This window comes from Cibotium barometz, chromosome 6, assembly GCF_041138505.1.
Source record: "Cibotium barometz isolate CiBa-2024 chromosome 6, ASM4113850v1, whole genome shotgun sequence".
Classification (NCBI taxonomy): domain Eukaryota; kingdom Viridiplantae; phylum Streptophyta; class Polypodiopsida; order Cyatheales; family Cibotiaceae; genus Cibotium; species Cibotium barometz.
In genome coordinates this window covers 7,427,044-7,447,341 of record NC_141051.1, presented here as the reverse complement: position 1 = coordinate 7,447,341, position 20,298 = coordinate 7,427,044, and the positions used below count along the sequence as shown (strand labels likewise).

The following is a 20,298-nucleotide window of genomic DNA, read 5'->3' as shown; positions in this document are numbered from 1 at the left end:
CACTTGCCTCGTGGGACAATCCATTTCAGGTGATCACCGATGCGAGTGACATCGCAATTGGAGGTGTATTGCAACAGAATGGTCAGTAGCTTACATGTCTCGTAAGTTACTGCCCGCCAAGAAGAACTACTCAGTTTATGATCGTGAACTCCTAGCATAAGGTGGTTTTCTGGCTTGCTTCCTGCCACTCCGTATGTCCCTGCCCATCAGTCTCGGAATCACTAGTAATACAGGCCTTGAAACATTAGAAACATTTCCTGTATGGCCGTGACTTCGAGGTTCGCACTGACCATCACGCATTACGCTGGATTCAAACAATGCCAAGTGCACAGTGGAGTGATCGACAACACCACTGGAGTCAAATATTCCAGCAGTTCGGTGGTATGATTGAGTACCTTCCAGGAAAGGCCAATCCAGTGGCCGACGCTTTGAGCAAGAAGGGACAAGTGTCTACGATTCAGACCACTAGACTTGACCTTGTTGGTACAAGACTAGAGGACATGAAGCACACATACGCGGATTCCGAGGAATTCGGTGCTCAGTGGAAACAGGCATTGGATGCCACAGGACCATGCCATTTTCTGATACGCGATGGTTGGCTTTTCTACAAAGGCCGACTATGTGTCATGAAGTCATTCAGGGCAGCTCTTCTCCACGATGCCCATGACGCCATTACAGGTGGTCATAGGGGCATGAATTCGACTTTGGAGAAATTGGAACGGCAATACTATTGGCCAAAGATGAGGCGTGATGTGTTTACATATGTACAACGCTGTGACATTTGTCAAAAGGTGAAAGCTCCTGGTGGAAGGAAGATAGGGTTGTTACAGCCCTTGCCAATTCCTGAGGGTCATGCAATTTCAATTGCAAGCAAGCACATAAAGATGCTATGCAATGTAGCATTGGTATGGACAATCCTCGTTCATGATACACTACTAAAACAGACGTGCTCTAGGCAAGAATACGAGGTACCAGACCCAACGGAATACCAATCCACCATGCATTTCTGGGCATGTACACGAAGGCATCAGTCCCAACGGAAAGCCAAGTCCACAGTATCACATGAGTGGCATCAATCCCCGGCATATACAACTGCCATGGACACCAGTCCAATGTACATACATGATAAGAAAGCACGGGTGGACTAATTGGGTGGCCAAATGGTGACAGATCCAGTACATGCTCCACCACCATCGAGCGACCTTTCCACCTGACATAGCTGAGGGAGACCTCTCGGCCATGCTCATTAGTCCCATGCTTGATATTTTGGAGAGTGGTATACCATCTACTCGGAGCTGATGTTGCTCTCATGTTTCTATGTTCTTAGTATTTCATGATGAGTTTTGCATGGATAGTTTTGTATCACCCCAGTGAGATAGCTATGTTTATGTTTTCTTTTTGTTTTATTTTTCATTCCATGATGAGATATGCCATGGACATTATTGTATCACTTTGGTCTCATAAGCCCATTGGGTGTTATTGTTTGTCATCCAATGCATCAGGATTGCTCCTAGAGGACTGGGGAAGCTATGCCAGAATAGTGCAAATTTAGGCTCTGCAGCGGCGGTGCAGGCTCAAAATTCGCACTGTTCTGGCACTGCTCCCCCAGCCCCACTGATGATCATTTCTGATGCATTTGTAATAAAGATGAGTACAGTAATTGTGAGAAACAATAGTTTATAAGATAAAAATAGCTTTAATCATGTGTAAAATATTTAGCAAATTTGTTATGCTTATTCCTTGCAGGGCCAATGTGACCGCCCGAGGATGTTGCCGAGTTATTCATTCGGCATTGGTACCCGATTGGCGGGATTCCTAGAACCATAGTGTCAGACCGAGATGCCAAGTTTACCAGTAATTTTTGGAGGGCATTGTTTGATAACTAAGTTGAATTTTTCCAGTGCATTCCACCCACAGACAGACGGCTAGACAGAGATATACAACCAGTTGGCCTTTGACGTGCTGAAGTGTTATGTCCACGATCAACAAGGTAAGTGGGAATCGTATTTGCCTTTAGTTCAAGCTGTTTTGAATGACTCTTTTTCTTCAGCTATTGGCAGGACTCCATATGAGGCAGCGTTTGGAAGACCTTTCTAGTCGTTGTTAACCAAGACTTCGTCTTCAGTACTGGAGCGGCGAACAGAGTGACGGAGTCTTACCAGGAGATTTTAGAGTCAGTAAAGGACAGATTGGCTAAAGCGCAAGAGGCCTACACTCGACAGGCCAATAAAGACCGAAGGGATATGAAGTTTTCGGAAGGGGATTGGGTTTATCTTCGGATTATGAAGCAAAGATTGAAGCAGGTGGGCAAGCGATGCCCAAAGTTGATTGGGTTTATCTTCGGATTATGAAGCAAAGATTGAAGCAGGTGGGCAAGCGATGCCCAAAGTTGTCTTTCAGGAGCTTCGGACCTTTTCCCATCAGGAAAAAGATTAATGAGGTGTCTATGCAGTTAAAGCTACCTCCGGACTATGCACGATGTATTTCATGTCAATTGATTAAAGCCATATGCAGGTCCACCCCCTTCAGAGGTCAAAGACGAAATGGAACCAGACATTGTTGATGAAGCAGAAGTCATGGTTCCAGAACAGATCCTTCTGCACCGTTTCAAGCATGGCTCAGGCCAAAAACTACGACAGTTCCTCACAAAGTTTGAAGACCGAGGAACCCATGAAGCAGTATAGCTCGACAAAGAGTTTTTCGAAGACTATCCGGCATTATTGACGGATTATTTGGAGGCTATGCAGCTTCCGTCAAGTTAAGAAGAAGGGGATGTCACGTGCATCCCGCACTTGGATGCCACGTAGACACTTCTGTACAGAAGGTGTAGGACCTGGGATGGTGAACTGGTCCCATGTGAGCCCAGTCCGGGACGAGTCAGCCAGGGATCCATCTCAGTCGTCCGAGGTCAGGTGTGCATTGTCCTGCTGCACATGAGTCCAAGGTCAGGTGTGCACTATCCTGCACATGAAACAGTGCCCATCCGCACTATGAGTCTCCCTCTAGAATGATGTCAGTGATTCTGTGTATCTAGTATGGTACCGGATGCCAGATCACTGAGTAGTTAGTGTTTAGAACAAAGGGCCAGCCCATAGGGCTACCCCGGATCTTAGTGCGGGCATGGGAATAGTGTAGAATGTAGAACCACCCCCATGAGGGCTAGGAAGGCCCAGACTGAAACCACCAGCCATGGAGGGGCTGTAGGATAGCCCTAGGGCAAGAATAAGGCAGATTCCAGGAGATTACAGCCTTTACATGGCTGTAGGGCAAGTATGGGGCAGCCCATACAGGCTGCCCAGTCCTTGGATTGTGGGCAAAAGCTGTGCCTAGCCCTCTGGAAGCAAGCGCATCATGCCCAGCCTTTAGGAAAAAAAAACGCAGCATTTTATGGGATTTTATTCAACATTTATTGCTGAATATTCACAGTCGTGGGACATTAAATGCTGGCCGCCTGGTTCTATGCTGGCCGACTGCTCCTGTGTGGATAGTATAAATAGAAGTGTCCATAATCCCATTCATTCATCTCATTCTCCACCAAGAGCTCAAGCATAAGAGGCTAGACAAAGCCAAGAGGGTGCTAAGCAAAGGGGTGAAGGATTCAGGACAAGGGCAGGGTATTCCCAGCCAAGAAAAGGTCCAAGATTGCTGTATTTTCTTTCAGATTTCTCATCATTCTAATAAAGCAAATACACCATCCGTGGTGGGGGCCCTACAAAGGGTAATTGGGACCCAATACTATGTCCTCTCCACCTCTCCCTCTCTCTCTCTATTTTCTGCACTTCTCCTTTCAGTTTGTGCGTTAATTTCCGTCGCGAAAGGAGTGCTGAATTCTGAGTATTGAAGTTACCGATTCTTCTCCGAAGCTTCTGCATATAACATGTGACTGGCATCATTTTAGGACCAAAAGGTGATGCATAAGGCATAGATACATGTGCCCTGTAAGCATGAGGCATGGCTGGCCCCTCAACATGCATTGATACATTTTTAGCCATAGCTTCTCCCTCACGAGCACACTCGAAGGCATGAGTGGCATCAGAGATACACGGAATACCTGCACCAACAGAAAATTGCAGCCCATGATGCATGTGTTGTGCATGCACATTTTCAGCCGGCAATGGCATTTGACATACATTTTGACCACTGCCATAAACATTGTATCCTTCACGGGCTACATGAGGTATTCCTGCATGGTGTGAAAGTCACTAATTGTTCCTCTCCCATAGCATAGAGATTCATCCTCTTAGACATAAGTTCTTGTTCGGGCACCTGTGGGGTACAAGCCAAGTATGCACGTGTTACATCCCTCGATTGCATGTGCAACTCTTGAGCAATCATTGCCATTGCATGATCCATATAAGATTCAGCTTTCTTGGCCTTCAAACGGCCATGTACCAATGGATCCTCGTGGCGGTAGAGATTCAATTCTTCTTGTTGTGCATGGAGAAGAGCCTGCATACGAGTAAGTTCAGCCCTCAAGACTATGGACTCTTCTTCTTGCATCTTCTCTTTGCCACGGGACCGCTGTCCCACATATTCATGTTCCCTATTGTGCACCATATGAGTTTGCTCATCCTGTAAAGCATTGGAAGCATGCATTTCATTGTCTTTGCCTCTTGTGTTAGCATCTCCAACATTCATTGTATGGCTGTCCATAATGTTCTAAGTGTAGAGATAGCTAGTGTTCATGGTAATCGTCTCTCATGATAGAAGTGAAAGAGAACCGTATGCTCTGATACCAATGTAACTTGGTTGAACACAATGGTAATCAATACACTTAAATACACTAAGATTTGATGGACACTTGCTTAAATACAAGAAGTAAATTGCTGAATTGACAAGACAGACACAATGAGCCGGAACGGCCGACCCCTCCCTCAAATAAAGTATATTGATCTTGGGAGAATCAAGTACATAGTGTCATGGGCATTTCTGACCAAATTTCCATACCAATGCATATGAATACAGTATTGCAAACAAGTGGTTGTCGTTGTAGACTTGCAATCCACACTACCCTCTCAAGTGCCCATGTTCCCTACCATCTGCTCTCTATTGTTCCACCAACACATGATAGCAACAATCAGCAAGAGGGCACGTAGGACAAGAGAACACTACACAGGGTATGTGATCTTGTAATCCGGTTCCTCCCTCCTACTACTTGCTTCCATATTTAAGCATTAAAGCTTACCAATTGCAAGTAGAGTTGATGACAGCGGAAGTCTTCGCGATGGAAGTCCTTGGAGTGAAGAGATCTTCAATTTGTCGCAATCCTTCCCAACAAAAGTCTTCAAGAGGATGAAGGGAACCTTGGGAAAGCTTCCCCTATGGTTCAGCTTGAGAAAGGAGGGCTGAAATTAGGGTTTTCAACAAAAAGACCAAAAATTACAGCAATAAAGAGAGCTGTTTTACTGAATTTCAGTCATTGGGAGTGTGTAGGAGAGTGATTAGCATCTGGAATCACTCTTGGAAGCTTGAAAATCACCTTAGCAAGCTTGGAAATGGAGTTGGGAAGGAGAATGTGCAGAAAATGCAGCCCAACAGTCCTCATGAAGGAGGCGCCGGGATAAGGTCTAGGCGGTGGACATTGGGTTATGTCCACCTCGGGACATCAGTGTGTGTGAACACCGGTCATAATTTTATAAGTGAGTTTTGGTCGCCCAAAACTTAATGAAGTGTGTACACACTCACTTATAAATTAGTGCTAACTCATAAGGCTAGGTTTATGACCAATACTTTGTCAAAATTGCGCGTTAGTGAGAAAACGCTAAGGGAGAGAGGATGAGAGAAAACGCTGGGAGAGAAAGAGAGAGAGAGAGAGGGTGCACAAACGCTAGAGAGAGGTAGAGAGAGAGAGAGAGAGAGTATTAGAACCAACACAACAGCAATGAATTAGATATATTTTTACTATGGAGCTAGGGTGCTTATATATCCACAAATGGACTTGGCCGACCTCACTTGAGATGCATGCAAAAAAACAATTTTAACACCCTCTCTGCAGCTCATAGTGGACATAAGTAGGAATACCAAGTCGATGAAGAAGCTACCATGGACACCCCAGCAGTGGCCAACCACTAGGTACACCTTGGATTTGCAACCACCAGCTTGTCACCACCAAAAATGCCATCCTGAGCACCAACTGCCTCAAGGAACATTGAACTGTAGACCACACTACGTCCAAGAATCCCCATTCATGAACTTTGAACACATCACGTCCAAAAAACTCCACAAGATAATGAACTTTGGTACACACCCTGTCCATAATCCCGAAAATAACAATGAATGACTGCAGCACATCCATAGTGTTTTATACGCCATGTTGGTTCCTTGCCACATGCCTAGTGCTTTGAATTCCGACACACGGATCCAAACACCCAGAAATTGAACTCCGACACACGGGTTCAAGTCGTCAAAACGGGAGCACAGACTACCCCTCTCTGCCACTCACATGCCTCTCTCTCGCTGAAGCACGTGGTAGCATCCATCCACCAAGCTAGAATACTAGAGCATGTGCCAGTGTAGTCCTCGCCACACTGACAGAAGCCGTATCATCCCTGGTAGTATCACTGTCACTGTCATCCTCATCAGCTTTGCCTTTGCCTTTGTCATTCGTCGAGCCTTGAGCTTTAGCTTTGGATTTGCAATCCCGAGCCAAATGCCCTCGCTTTCCGCACTTATAACAACGGCTCCTAGACTTCTTATTGAATTCCGATGCAGCATGTGCCGATTCTACATCCTTTGGAACTCGAATCTTGCCTTGGAAAATGAGCACTACTTCCTCCTCAATGAGAAAAGAGCTGAGATCATCAAATTCCAGCTTTTCCTTCGTGACTTGTAAGCATAATGCCCTCGAGACCATCTCGTACTCTTCAGGCAACTTTGTAAGAACCAAGGCAGCTAACTGGGTACTAGTTAACACACTATTCATAGCCGATAACTGATCATGGATAACCTTTGCCTTCATTAGAAATGACTGCATAGAGGTCCCGGCTTCAAACTTGATGGAAAACAATTGGCCGAGAAGGATTACTGCTCACATTGTTGAGTCTCGATCGAACATTCCTGCAAGCTTTGACCACATTTCCTTGGCAGTCTTCAAAGTCTGTATGGCAGGGAAAATTTCCTTGGTGAGAGATTCTGCAATCGCCGACATTGCCTTTGCATTGTGAGCATCCCAATCCACAAGAGATTTGAGAAACTCCTCCTCCTGAAGACGTGTGAACCGATTGCTATCCCTTCAGGGATGTTCCTCCGAGCCATCAACAATGTCCCATAAGCCTTTTCTGCTAAACCATAGCCTCATGATCAAGTTCCAATGCGCATAATTGTCGCCATTCAGTTTGTCGTCCTTGCTCGAACATGGGAGACCCATCTCCTTCGTCAATCCGATCCACCTCTCCAAAAAACGCAGCCCAAATCTCGTCCAACTTCATGCTGAAAATCAACAGCACTCCTCCGTCGATTATAGGCTGAAAAACGCAGATTTGAAGGGGTTATCCGCGACGAAAACGCTGCTAGATTCGATCAGCCCCCCTCTTATAGCGAAAACGCTGGTCCAAGGGTGCTTCTCGCGATGAAAACGCAGCAAATCAATCGCTCTCCTGCCGGCTGAAAAATGCAGCCGAGATCTACCTTCTCCTCGCGCTCCGGTCCCCTAGGCGTTGACGTGCCTTGGCTCTGATACCATGTCAAAGTTGACAACACGGAAGCAGTATTGCGTTAGTGAGAAAACGCTAAGGGAGAGAGGAGGAAAGAAAACGCTGGCAGAGAAAGAGGGTGCACAAACGCTAGAGAGAGGTAGAGAGAGAGAGAGAGAGTATTAGAACCAACACAACAGCAATGAATTAGATATATTTTTACAATGGAGCTAGGGTGCTTATATATCCACAAATGGACTTGGCCGACCTCACTTGAGATGCATGCAAAAAAACAATTTTAACATACTTACCACCTGTCACATACTTACCACCTGTCACAATTTTAACATACTTACCACCTGTCACATGCCACATAACCATGTCAACAGACAGTTTCACACGCACCGTTCGCGGGCGGGCGTCCCCTTACCCGGAACTACACATTGGTCAAGCAAGCATGAAAACAACGTGCAATTTCAATTGCAAGCAAGCACATAATAAAGATGCTATGCAATGCAGCATTGGTATGGACAATCCCCGTTCATGAGACTATACCAAAATAGACGTGCTCCAAGCAAGTACACGAGGTACCAGACCCAATGGAACACCAATCCACCAAGCATTTCTGGGCATGTACACGGAGACACAAGTCCCAACGGAAAGCCAAGTCCACAGTACCACATGAGTGGTATCAATCCCCGGCATATACAACTACCATGGACACCAGTCCAATGTACATACATGATAAGAAAGCACGGGTGGACCAATTGGGAGGCCAAATGGTGACATCTTATATGCCTAATTGAGGTGCATATGTTTCCCACTGCTGGGGCTGGCATGTAGCAACTGAGCTACTGAAAATTTGGAGGCTAGCATGACGTCTCACTGCACACACCCATCAGGACCATTCCTCGTTGATGTTATTCCATGCAAACTCCAAAAGAGAGAAATACTTCCAGAACCCAAACCGTTTTTCAATCAGCCACATAGAATCTTAGCAAAATCAAAATGACTGAACTTGCAGTTTCACTTTGCCCGTGGTAAGCTGATCCTGATCAAATGGTATGAATCGTCCTAGACATGTGGAAAACTTCTTACCCGTGCACCCCAGTTAACGCATTGGCAAGATAAATTTTGTTGTTGCACGTCAGGCTCATCCTGTGTATCCAATTCTCTTGCCTAGGTCAAATCCAAGCAACTATACTTGCAGTTCACTTTCCTTTGCAAAAAGGACCTCGCTCCTCAGGCTCACACGCAACCCTACTTCCTAAAACCTAAAGAGGATGAACCCCTAGATCTCCTCTAATCTTGAGGTGAAAATCTGCATGATTTAGTACCCTAACTTCCCCCCTCCAGATGAGCTGGAGTCAACGTGTAAGGATTTCATAAAATGGGAAGTATTTCTTTTTCACTCATTGGCACCACATCAATGAATGAATCTCTCACAACCGAACCATCTCATGGGATATGACCTTCACTAAGAAACACTCGTCAAGCAAAAAACAAGGTGGACTGATTCTCTAGCTTTTCTAGGGCTTAAAAGTTTGCAACTGTTAAGGGCTCTTCTGTGTTTCCGATGATAACCAAATCTGCATTTATAGTTGGCTTTTGCAACCTCTCCCCAGCTTCTAACAGCACTTTGAATGCAAAACTTGGGCTTCAACTTTCGCTAATGACTGTGGCTATCAAATTACAATCAATGTGATTTGCAACAAGTAACAACCTATCTTAAACATGTAGAAATTGCATGTAAGATCCTTCACTATACTTATCATGCCCAACTGGTGAATCAATTGTAGACTTTGCTTAGTATCTAAAGCCTGACTGAAACCATCTTGTATTTATCAAGCTGAGTGCAACAGCAAGCCTTATTGTTTTGTAATTCTCTCATAAAAGTCTGCAAGATGGAAGCTATTGCACTTACCCCTCCTTGTATTCGTATCAACACTTTGGATATGTCTAGTCGACCTTGTTTGTCAAATGCAGCTCTCCATTTCTTCTCTGTCAAAATCTTTCCCACCTGATACATCATAGACCTCATTAATATCCTCACCAAATATTCTACGCATTGCCAAAAGCCTTTCCTTTCTCAACAAGGGCAGTCCCGCTCCTATATGATGGTTGGAAGGCAGCATTGCATCCTATTCTCCATGTATTGAGATAAAAAGAACAGAGGACAAAAAAGTTTGCATACAATTAGCATATTCCAAAAAGAGCATTACCTTAGGATGAAATCTAGAGGCAATAACTTCAGTGCTGTCACTCTTAACCTTGTAGTGACGTTCGGGATTGTCCATGCCTACCTAGGAAGACAATACTGCCAAAAAGCCTGTGGCCTTTCTTCTGAAGGGCAAAGCATTCATACTGTTTCTAAAGCGATTTCTGATCTGCGAGAATCCCGTGAAGAGCCAATCGAGCATCGCTAACAGTAATGTTACTTGGACGCAGATCGAAGCTGAGCAGCTGGCTTGAGATATAGACTGCGTTAACCGCACCTCCGCAGTGTAACCTGGCAAGATCATCTGCTAAAAAACAGATCTGGAACCCTGATGGGCGATTGGAGTAGGATAGGGGCGCCGGCTTTCTGGTCGTAAGAAATAGACTTGACCTCACGCGCAAGTCAAATTTGGATCTCCTAACATAGTTAGGATCCTTCGGATAATCGTGATAATGTAACCACTCCAGGATAATCGTGATAATGAAGCACATCTATCAATTTTATGAATGTAAATATTATCTATACAATTAGGTGGCGTGCCCCTAAGTTTTTCCTTGTATGCATATGTGCATGCATATGTATGTGCATTGTGACTGTTGTGTGTATATGCATCTATCCATATGTATGTGTGTGCAAGCGTGTGTGTGAGTGAGTATGTGTGTTTGTATACGCATGTGTGTTTTTGTGTGTGTGTGTGTGTGTGTGTGTACGTTTGTGTGTATTTGTGCACCTATGTATGTACTTTGACTGTAACATCACAATACCATCATTATGCTGTATAAACTATATGCCCAGATAATAATGCAACAAGCCCAAATCTATCATCTCAAATGACACATGTAATTCACCCTCCTTGAAGGTTAAAATCGTCTCCTCATTTGGGCCTATGAGAGCATCATGTCATCAATGCATAAAACGATGACCAAAAAAAAAATCCCTCTTTACATACAGGGTACTCTCAGTCAAACTGTTACAAAAAACATTTGCAACCAAGTATGTGTTTATCTTCTCATACCATGCTTTGAAAGCCTAAACCTCGTCATGCAAGTCACCATTCAAGAAGGCAGTCCAACTGATGTACATATTCCAACCATGATGTGCTAGAAGCTAATGCAATAATATACCTAATTGTAGTCATATGAGATGTGGGTGCAAAGGTCTAATCATAATCTATAGCCTTCTCTTGAGAATAACCCTTTGCAACAAGCCTTGCCTTGTAGCCATCAATGCTACTATCAGCTTTATAAACCCACTTCATACAAATGGCCTTTTTACTATAAGGTAAATCTACTAAATACCAAGTGTCATTTTTTAGGATTGAGTCATCAAACAATGTTTGTTGCACTATTGTGCTGCACTGCCTAGTTATCTATGGACTTTGTGTGTAACTCTGTGCTGCCCACCTCACAAAACCCGTGATTTGCTACTGTGTTCTCTTGACACGTAGTCAAGGACAAAAGATAAAAGGCTAGCATGCATACTATGTATAACTCTACGCTACCCATCACAAAAGCCCGTGATTTGTTGCTGCTTATTTGTTGCAACCAAGCTGCCACTATCTCAGTTGTTTATCAAGCTATAGTCAAAACGAAGCTTCTGCCTTTACTGAAGCTTATGGACTTGCTAGCTCCCCTCAGTCTCTTCCTCTTCCTTGTGTGCTCATAGCTGCTTCAGCAACGATGGTGGTGGGGCCACACTCGGTGAAGCCTTAGCCAGTTGATTTTTTTATGGCTAATCTCTTTTGCTGTCGATGAGTACTTCTAACATTTCAAGCATGTGTGTCTTGATGACATCACCTGATGAAGTTCCACACTGTGCTGAGCTCCTACTCCTCAAACTACTTGCTCCCAGCATTCTCCTCATCCATGCAAGGATAGCTCTCATCAAAGAGGTCATATTCGAGAGCAAGCTCTGTGTTTCATCATTGTGTAGCTGAAAAGGTCTCCTCATCAAGCCTTGAGATCTGTTGTAGCTTCCCTACCTCACTATCTAGCCATGAAAGCTCTAAACAAGATAGAGCCTATCGCCTATGTGCCTCAACCCCAATGTGTACATGTGCTAGTGAAAAATATTGTTTTGTTACATGTAACGTGACATCTCCATGAGAGATATGTTCTTCCGCTCAACCGCACATTTTTGCTGAGGTGTATAAGGCATTGGGCATTGATGTTTTATGCCTTTTTTAGCCATATATACATGAGACTCCTTTGACATATACTCCCTCCCTCAATCTATATGAAGGGTGTCAACTTTACATGTAGACATGTTTTCAGCCATAGAAATGAAGTGTCTAAATCATGTAAAAACCTTTGACTTTACACCCAAGTGTGCATGGATTAGTCACATCAATAAAAGTCACAAGGTAGAGATATCCCTTGATCGATGATGTCCTCATGGGACCATATACATCACTATGTATAAGCTATAATTTTTGGACATATTTCATGAATGATGCCCGTTACATAACTTACCCAAAACACACCCCTCACATACATGTTTGATGGAGCCTCAAGCTTTGGCAATTCTAACACCATCTCTTGCCTTTTTTAAGGCGTAACAAACTACCAAAATTCAAGTGACCAAAGCGGGCATGCCATGGCACCGTGTCACTCATAGCATGTGTAATAACTAAACAAACAAGGATGATCCCTCTTCCAACACTCCAAAGGACATGAAGGATATCAACCCCTCAACGAGTTGAAGGGATGGGTTATGAAGATGGAAACCTATTTTTTGCTCTACCCAAAGAGTGAGGAAGATAAGGTGCAATTTGCTTCATTGCACATGGAAGACTATGCCCATCAATATGGAGGCATATGGTGAAGGAAGGGAATGAACTAAGGTCTTGGGAAGAGAAATGAATTTAGCTTTCATTGGAACAATCGTATAAACTCACACAAAAATTCAGAATCATGAAGGAGTATATTAAGAGCTTCATGAAGCTTTCCATGTATGTGGAAGGAATTAGTGAAGGCATGAAGTTGAAGAAGTTAACCCATGGATTGGATCCTCTCATCAAGGCAGATGTGTTGGTGCAAACATCACCCTCTTTGAAGGAAGTAATGAGGCTTGCGGAGCTTTGTGAGCCTAAGTACAAGCAATCTCAACAAATTTCAGCTAACAAGAGCTTCCAAAGGTCATCTACTACTACATGGAATAATGGAAGGACCTCTTTTTCTACATAAACCTCTTTTATACCCAAGTTTCCAATGGTGTATGGGCCTGGACAGCCAAGGATACGCAACTTTCATGCTCAAATTTATGGTACAAAAAGAGGCCCTTCTCCAATGACAAGAAGCCCACCACATGCACTCCCAACAAGTTAAGACAATTGGATGCTTCAAAGATTCAAGGGTTGAGGAGAAAAGATCTACGTCTTACATGTAGGGAGAAGTGGAGTAAAGACCATGTGTGCAAAGGCAAGAAAGCTAATGTGAGCATGACTGTTATGGAAAAGGATAACATTTGCTTGGAAATGATGATGTGGTAGATAATGCTTATGTGGATCACAAGGAGGTGGTGGAAGACTTTCCTTCTATGGGGATCATGAATTTCTATTTGATATGGGTGGTGAATCAGCCCATGTATGTTCCATAACACATAAATTACTTATGGGATGCAAGAGAGCCACTACTTTCAGGTTACAATGTACTATCAATGGAAGAGTGGCTCATATTTTGGTGGATTCGGGGAGTACACATAGCTTCGTCAATTCAAAATCCATCCAAAATCTAAAATTACAACCCATAGGGCTCTTCCACATATATTAAGAGTTTAAATGGCAAATGGGGAGAATGAAGTTGCTACCATGTATTGAATCCTCATTTCCCAATATTCTATGCAAACCAACCTCATCATGTTGGAATTGGGGCCTATTAATGTGATATGGAGATGTGATTAGTTGAGCGCTTTGGGGGAAATCTCATTAGACTTTTCTATGAAGTTTATGCATGGTGGACAACTTGTAACACTCAATGGCATTGGATTTTCAAAGCTTTCCCTCATCACTTACAAAAGAGGAAAATGAAGAGTATGAGCTCTATCTATGTTTTACAACTCATCAAGGATGTTGAAAATGAGGGTGAATAGCCCCTTTGACAAAGCCATGGCTCAGCTTTTGGAGAAGTATAAGGATTTATTTAGCTCCCTAAGTGTTTGCCACCCAAGAGAGATGTTGATCATATGATTAATCTTGAGCCAAATGCTAAATCGTATAGGCTCTCTAGGTTTGAGAGAGAGGAGGTTGCACAAACTCATGGAGATGGGGTTTGTACAACCAAGTTAATCCCCATTTGCCTCTCTCATGTTGTTGGTGAAGAAAAAGGATGGCACAAATAGGATGTGCATTGATTATAAAGACCTTAACAAGCTTACAATCAAAAATCGCAATTCTATACCTAGAATTGATTATCTACTTGATGAGCTTAAGGGAGCTAAGTTCTTCTCTAAGATAGATCTCAAATCTGGGCATCACTAAAAAATAATGAGAGAAGGAGATGAGTTCAAGATACCTTTTCACATCGAAAGAGGGCTATTTCATTTCATGGCTATGCCCTTTGGATTGTCAAATGCTTTCACCACATTCCAAGCACTCATGAATAAGGTGCATCAGCCCTTCCTCTACAAATGGGTGTTGGTGTTCTTTAATGATATTCTCATCTATAACAAGATTAAGAAGGAGCATTGAGGCAAGTGTTGGATGCCTTGAGGGAGCATAAGTTGTATGCTCTTTCATGGAGGAGGAGGTGGAGTATTTGGGGCAAATTGTGAGTCACGAAGGCATCAACGTGAATATGGCACTTATTGTGAAGCTCATAGGGTTTAGCATATGGTTGAGGTGATTATGGCTTAGTTCTATGAGGCATGGAAGAGGGAAAAGGCTAATAATGGAGCTTCCATGGAATCTTGAGAAAGGAAAAAAAACGAATTCATGGAGAGACTCCTTTTTGTCCTATTTTTGAAAAAGAGTGATTAAAATTTCCCAAAGCCCACATGTATTAGATCTTTCTTGCTTAGAATAGCCAAAATTGAAGGTGTCCTTCAAAAGAGACCCCTAATGTGATGGTCTCCATCAAATCTAACCAAAATCCCCAAAATTTATGGAAATTTTTCCAATTAAATTGAAAAGTGTGCGAAAATCAAGAAAAGCCAAGAAATCGCATGCATATGCTCATTTTTTTATTTTTTATTTTTTATTTTTAAATATTTATTTCCAAACATGAAAAGAAAACTCCCATGATCAAATTTAAAGTTCTGGTACCAATGCAAAAGAGTGGGAGACATGAAACATTAAGGTGGAAAGAAAATGCAAGAAAGCCATAGCCATAGTTAACATTTGCAATAACATCCATCATCATCATGTAGTATAACATCCATTTGCAATAACATCCATCATCATCATGAAGTATAGAGCAAAGAAAGTACACGATATAGTTGGATTTGAGCCATATCCAAGAGGCCATGTGATAACCCACACAAAAGGGATTATGAGCCAGCTTCCATTATGAAAGCCATAGAGGTAGTACCAATGTACTCCAAGAGAGAGATAATGTCAAAAGTTACAAAATGATCCAAAAGTACTAGCTCATGGTGGTGGGCCTTCACCCCTCTTTATAAGTTTTTTCCATCTAAATGAACATATGCTACTTTTTAACATGTTTTTAGGGTATTATTAAACCCTTCATTACATAGTCAAACAAGGTGGGATTTTGTAGTAGCTAAGAGAATGAATTGTTTTATCATTAAGCATTGTATTGGTGTATCTATAGTAGTGATGAATTCAAGGGAGTGGTGTATGTCAAAAGGCATAAGTGAGTAGGTAGTTATAAAGAATCTTTTAGGTAAATCAATCTTGGAGACAATGAATTAGCTCATTGTAGCTATTAGCTAGCTAATCGTTTTATGTTAGATTTGGGATATCGCCTAAGATACCATTGCATCATGCTAGCAATTGGTATCATGGGTGATGCCATATTAAATACCAATGGGCTAATGTTATCATCAGTGTGTATACATATTGGTGGGGGGCATGCTAGTGTTATTAGTGTTTTGTGGGTGGTTTCGTGTTATATACTAAGCTAGTGTTTATGTTTGTGCTGATTTATGTTGACATGTCGGGATTGATTGTGAGGATTCTAATTGATTATTTAACTAACATGTTTAACATTTATCAGTAACAATAGACACTACGATGGAGCTAACTAGGGTGTCGTATGAATGGAGGTATGTACATAGCAAGTATATTATCATTTGTGGTATCAAATGGAGCTTCATTATTTACTTGGCCATGTGCCAACCTTTTATTATTTTATTCACTGACCATTTTGTTTTATTGGGGTGGGATTCATATGGTTGCAATCGTAGTTGCATGAATATTTATTATTTTTAAAAACCTCAATCCCAATTTTGCAAATGTGTGCTATTTATGGCTCTTTAAGCTATTTATATTATGAAATTCATAAATACTCGTATGAGCAAGATGGAGCAATTCATGTTCAGGGGAGGGGATTGCACATAATACTTGCATTGTGTTGATTTTATTTTCCCATACTTTACATATGGTTTGCTATGTTTTGATTTATTTACAAGAGGTTTTTCGATTTTAATTTGATAGCTAAGTATGTGGTAGAGATTTCTCCTTATACCAAGATCATGTTAGTGGTATCAGAGCTCTCAGAGGGGTCACTCGTAAATATGTAAGCGTAGCACGTGGGTTCAACAGAAGGGATTTTTAAAACCCCCTTTTTTACACATTTTTTACATACAAAAGGGTACCATTTAAAGGGGGTATTCATAGGTTGAATAGAAAAAAGGGTATGTTTTTTATTCTTGAAAATTCACAAATAAGGGATTTTTAAAATAGGCCTTGAGTGAATGCACGTGATACAGAGGGTTTACTTATAGTGAACCCCCCTGAGTCAGAGCTTTGTTCAATTTCAAGGGGAAATGATAAAGCTCGGTAGTAGTAGATGTAAGGGAAAAAGCTTCACAAGGAAGACCCTTATGCAAAGGAGAAGGCAAGGGAAGGACCTTTAGATAAAAGGATACAAAAAGCTTAACTTAAGGCTTTAACAAGCTTAATATATGAGGGAAAAAATGTTATTTCCTTTAATATAACGGCACCCTCTTCCCTTATAATAGAATGGATGATGGGACTTTGTTCTCTTTCACCTCTTCAACCAGAATTGATTACATAGTGTTGTTTATACATGGTAAGGTCTACTCATATATGTAAATATATGAAAGTTTAGTGAACATAACACGATGTCCATCTCTTAAGCATAAGGCACCAAAAAGCATGAGCTTGCAAAAAGCTTAATCTCCTTACTTGTGCATATTGAATTGGGCCTTTTTAGGTGTTCAAGCCTTTTAAAAACATTTCCCTTTTAAAAAACAAAGGACATCTACAAGAGCCAGGAGAGGTAGTTCATGTGTAAGGTTTTGGTAGCCTATAAATCAAAGAAAATATCTCCAAAATGCATGCTGTTCATTGTCGGCTTGTAGTTAACTACATTTGAAGAAAATATTGCTACATGGTTTGTAAGACTTTTGAAGATTGATTGGCTTTATTACCACTTGGGCTATTGGATTTGGAGCTAATCAGCACATGTATTATCCACGTGCAAATACCCACTATTCAAGACAAAATCGATGCACTTTACACACAATAACCACTGAAAGGGAGTTGAGAAGGGAATTAGAAAAAGTCTTAGAAAAGGATTAAAAGACATGCTGACACTCTAAAGAAGATCACATCTGTAGGAAACCTCCAAGAAACTCTTCAAGCATAGTCTTTTTAAGAAGGAGAGCAAAATTAGCTGTAAAGTTTTCACTTTTCAAAATTATGACGAGAAGAAATATGCATGTGTTGGAACTTTCTTGGCTTAGCCAACTTGATGAGATTATTATTTGGGGGAGAAATTCTTTAAAAAAAAGATAAAATCAACTGTACTCCTAAAACAATGCTGCTTTTTATGGTAGAATGTCACAAATAATAGATTTCATAAACTTGGAAATCCTTTAAAATCAAAAAATTATCCAAAAGAGATAAAAACAAGTGTACTCAAAGTGTTGATTTACAGTAGAATGTCCAGAGGATAGATTTCATAAACCCCATACATGGAAATCCTTTTAAATCAAGGGTGCTACTAACCATTTGGTGGTGGAGAGTGCTACTTTATGGTGGAATATCACAAAGAATAGCCGTTATAAACCTCAAACTTGGTGGAGAGTGCTGATTTATGGTGAAATGTCACAAAGAATAGCCGCATAAAGCCTATACTTGGAAATCCTCTAAAAACTAATTAAGAAAAAAATTATACCACCACAATACAAGGCTAGAGCTAGACAACATTGGGATATTTTATATCAGTTGATGAAAGATCCTATGTTTACTTATGTTGATAGATTTTGGTACACTCTTCTTCAGGTGTAGGTTCTAGAGAAAGTCCATGAGAAGGAGCAAAAAGAGAAAATTCTTAGTTGGACTTTGACCCACCATTAATGAATATGTTTCATCCACATTCTCCATATATTTAGCCATGAATTGTGAGGAAAAAATGAATTTCCAAAGGAGTCTAAGAATCTCAAAAAACCTTTTTAAAAATATTTGACAAGCCTAGGGGTAATAACCAAGACAATAATACAAAAAAGGTTGATACTTCTACCAAGCCTAACAAAGGGGATTCTAAGCCTCATACCATCCGGTGTTATAGGGGCAACAAAGAGGGCTACTCATTATAGAGATTGTCCAAAAAAGAGAAAGATTAACATGGCTAAGGTGCACATGATCAAGGATGATAGGGACAACCATCCTTTCAAGCAAGAGGGTAACACTGAACATGATTATTCCATTTACAAAGGTAAGAGTAAAACATTAGCTTTCTTTGGGAGTTAGATGTGTAATATATGCATAGTTCTTGGTGAACTTCCTATACTAGCTACATGATCCCAAAAATGATTGTAAGTCATGTATGTCATGAGGTGCAGACCATGTAACGATGCTCTCAATCGGGTGTATGGCTCATATATGCACTTCACATGGTTACATGGAACTTCAATGGAACCTTATATAGCAATGTGGGGTGTATGGGAACTCATATTCACTTCACATGATCACATGGTCACATGGAACTTCAATGGGACACTATCATCCAATCAAGGAGGTTTTATAAAAACTTACAGGAGAAGGCATATCATCTTCTACATAAATGAATGATCCAGCAAAATGGACAACGGCCTAATAAGAGTCATTGCTACGCTTTGCTTCTAGCAAATTCGATTGAGAATGGATGTGAAAAGCTAACGGACAGCCACATAAAAGTGATAAAACTGGCTTGAATGTGGAAAATGGAAGATGTTTTAATGGACCTAGAGAGGAACACCCATGAAATGTAATCACTTCGACTTGAGAGCAGTGCGCAAGTTGAAGGTGATATCCACAACTGGGAGGTGGTAGCTTGGGGCCAAAATGCCCCTAAAATATAATTTTTTGGTTTGGACATGAAAATAAATGATTCTTTTTTTGTAAATGTTAATAAAATGAAGAGCATCATGTAACCTGCTATTTCACATGATAAAGGATAATGATCAAGACCACAACTTCTTGTCAACATGATGGAAACCCCTCAATATAGTTTGACTTCTATTTCATGTTGAGATTTTAGTGATCTAGCATCCATTTCTATTAGTCCTTAGCGGATAATGCTATGTGCACCTTAGGAATAGAGGTTCTAAGGTCATAAGTTCTCCAATGTTAACTAGAGTAGGCATGGTAGGTACCAACCTTGATGAAGGAGTTACTTTATGGTGAGTCTGGTGAGACAATCATCCTTTGTAGGCAAAAGGCTTCTTTCTATTGCACTAAGGTAATCATGGTGTTCATTGTTTATCATCTCTATTCATGATGTTTACTGTCTAGTCTCTTACATGCTTGGTGCATCTATTCACTTATTTCACTAGCATTGTGTATGCTTATTTATGGGATTGTTTATGCTTCTCAATCTAAGTGATTAACATCATTAGCATTGTAATATTATCACCTATTTTCTAACATGGTATTAGAGCCTCCCTTCTTGGGAGCTTTCTCTACGTGAGAGGTGTGTGGGTCATCATGAGTGATTTGTTCATCATCATTCTCTCTTACAATTTGTGAGATATTTCTTTATTGCATTTGTTTCAAGAGGGCTGATTTCTTTGACTCATTGAGTGGCACTTTGAAGCATTTAATGAAGCCCCAATCAAGCTCTTTGTGAGTAGAATCACATTCATTTGTGTAAGCATCTTCATTACTCTTAGTGAGTATCATTATCTTTGTGAACATTATCTTGTCGTGCATTTGTTTCCCCCTATACTTGTGTAAGTGGCATGCATAAGATTAAGAGAGGGAAGAGCATTGCTTCATCTTCATTTTGGGTACAAGAGAGTGAAAGGAGAGAAGCATTCTATGTG

The 20,298-nt window shown here is 41.3% G+C and overlaps 1 protein-coding gene across 2 annotated transcripts in view; it reads right to left on the bottom strand.

Annotated features, from left to right (window-relative positions):
- Positions 1-10,324, bottom strand: part of LOC147637388 (rab GTPase-activating protein 22-like) — a 186,267-nt gene extending 175,943 nt beyond the window's left edge. The window contains exons 1-2 of one of the 2 annotated variants that reach the window (XR_015266031.1): positions 9,854-10,310; positions 9,556-9,651 (exon numbers count right to left, since the gene is read on the bottom strand). Coding sequence is in view for 1 of the 2 variants with exons in the window: in XM_086799189.1 (XP_086655315.1) it covers positions 9,556-9,651; positions 9,854-9,928 (171 nt within the window). In the remaining variant the exon portion in view is untranslated. Of the gene's footprint in view, positions 1-9,555; positions 9,652-9,853 lie in introns of both variants that reach the window. The other variant, XM_086799189.1, reaches the window with a different exon arrangement.
- Between the last annotated feature and the right edge of the window lie 9,974 nt (positions 10,325-20,298).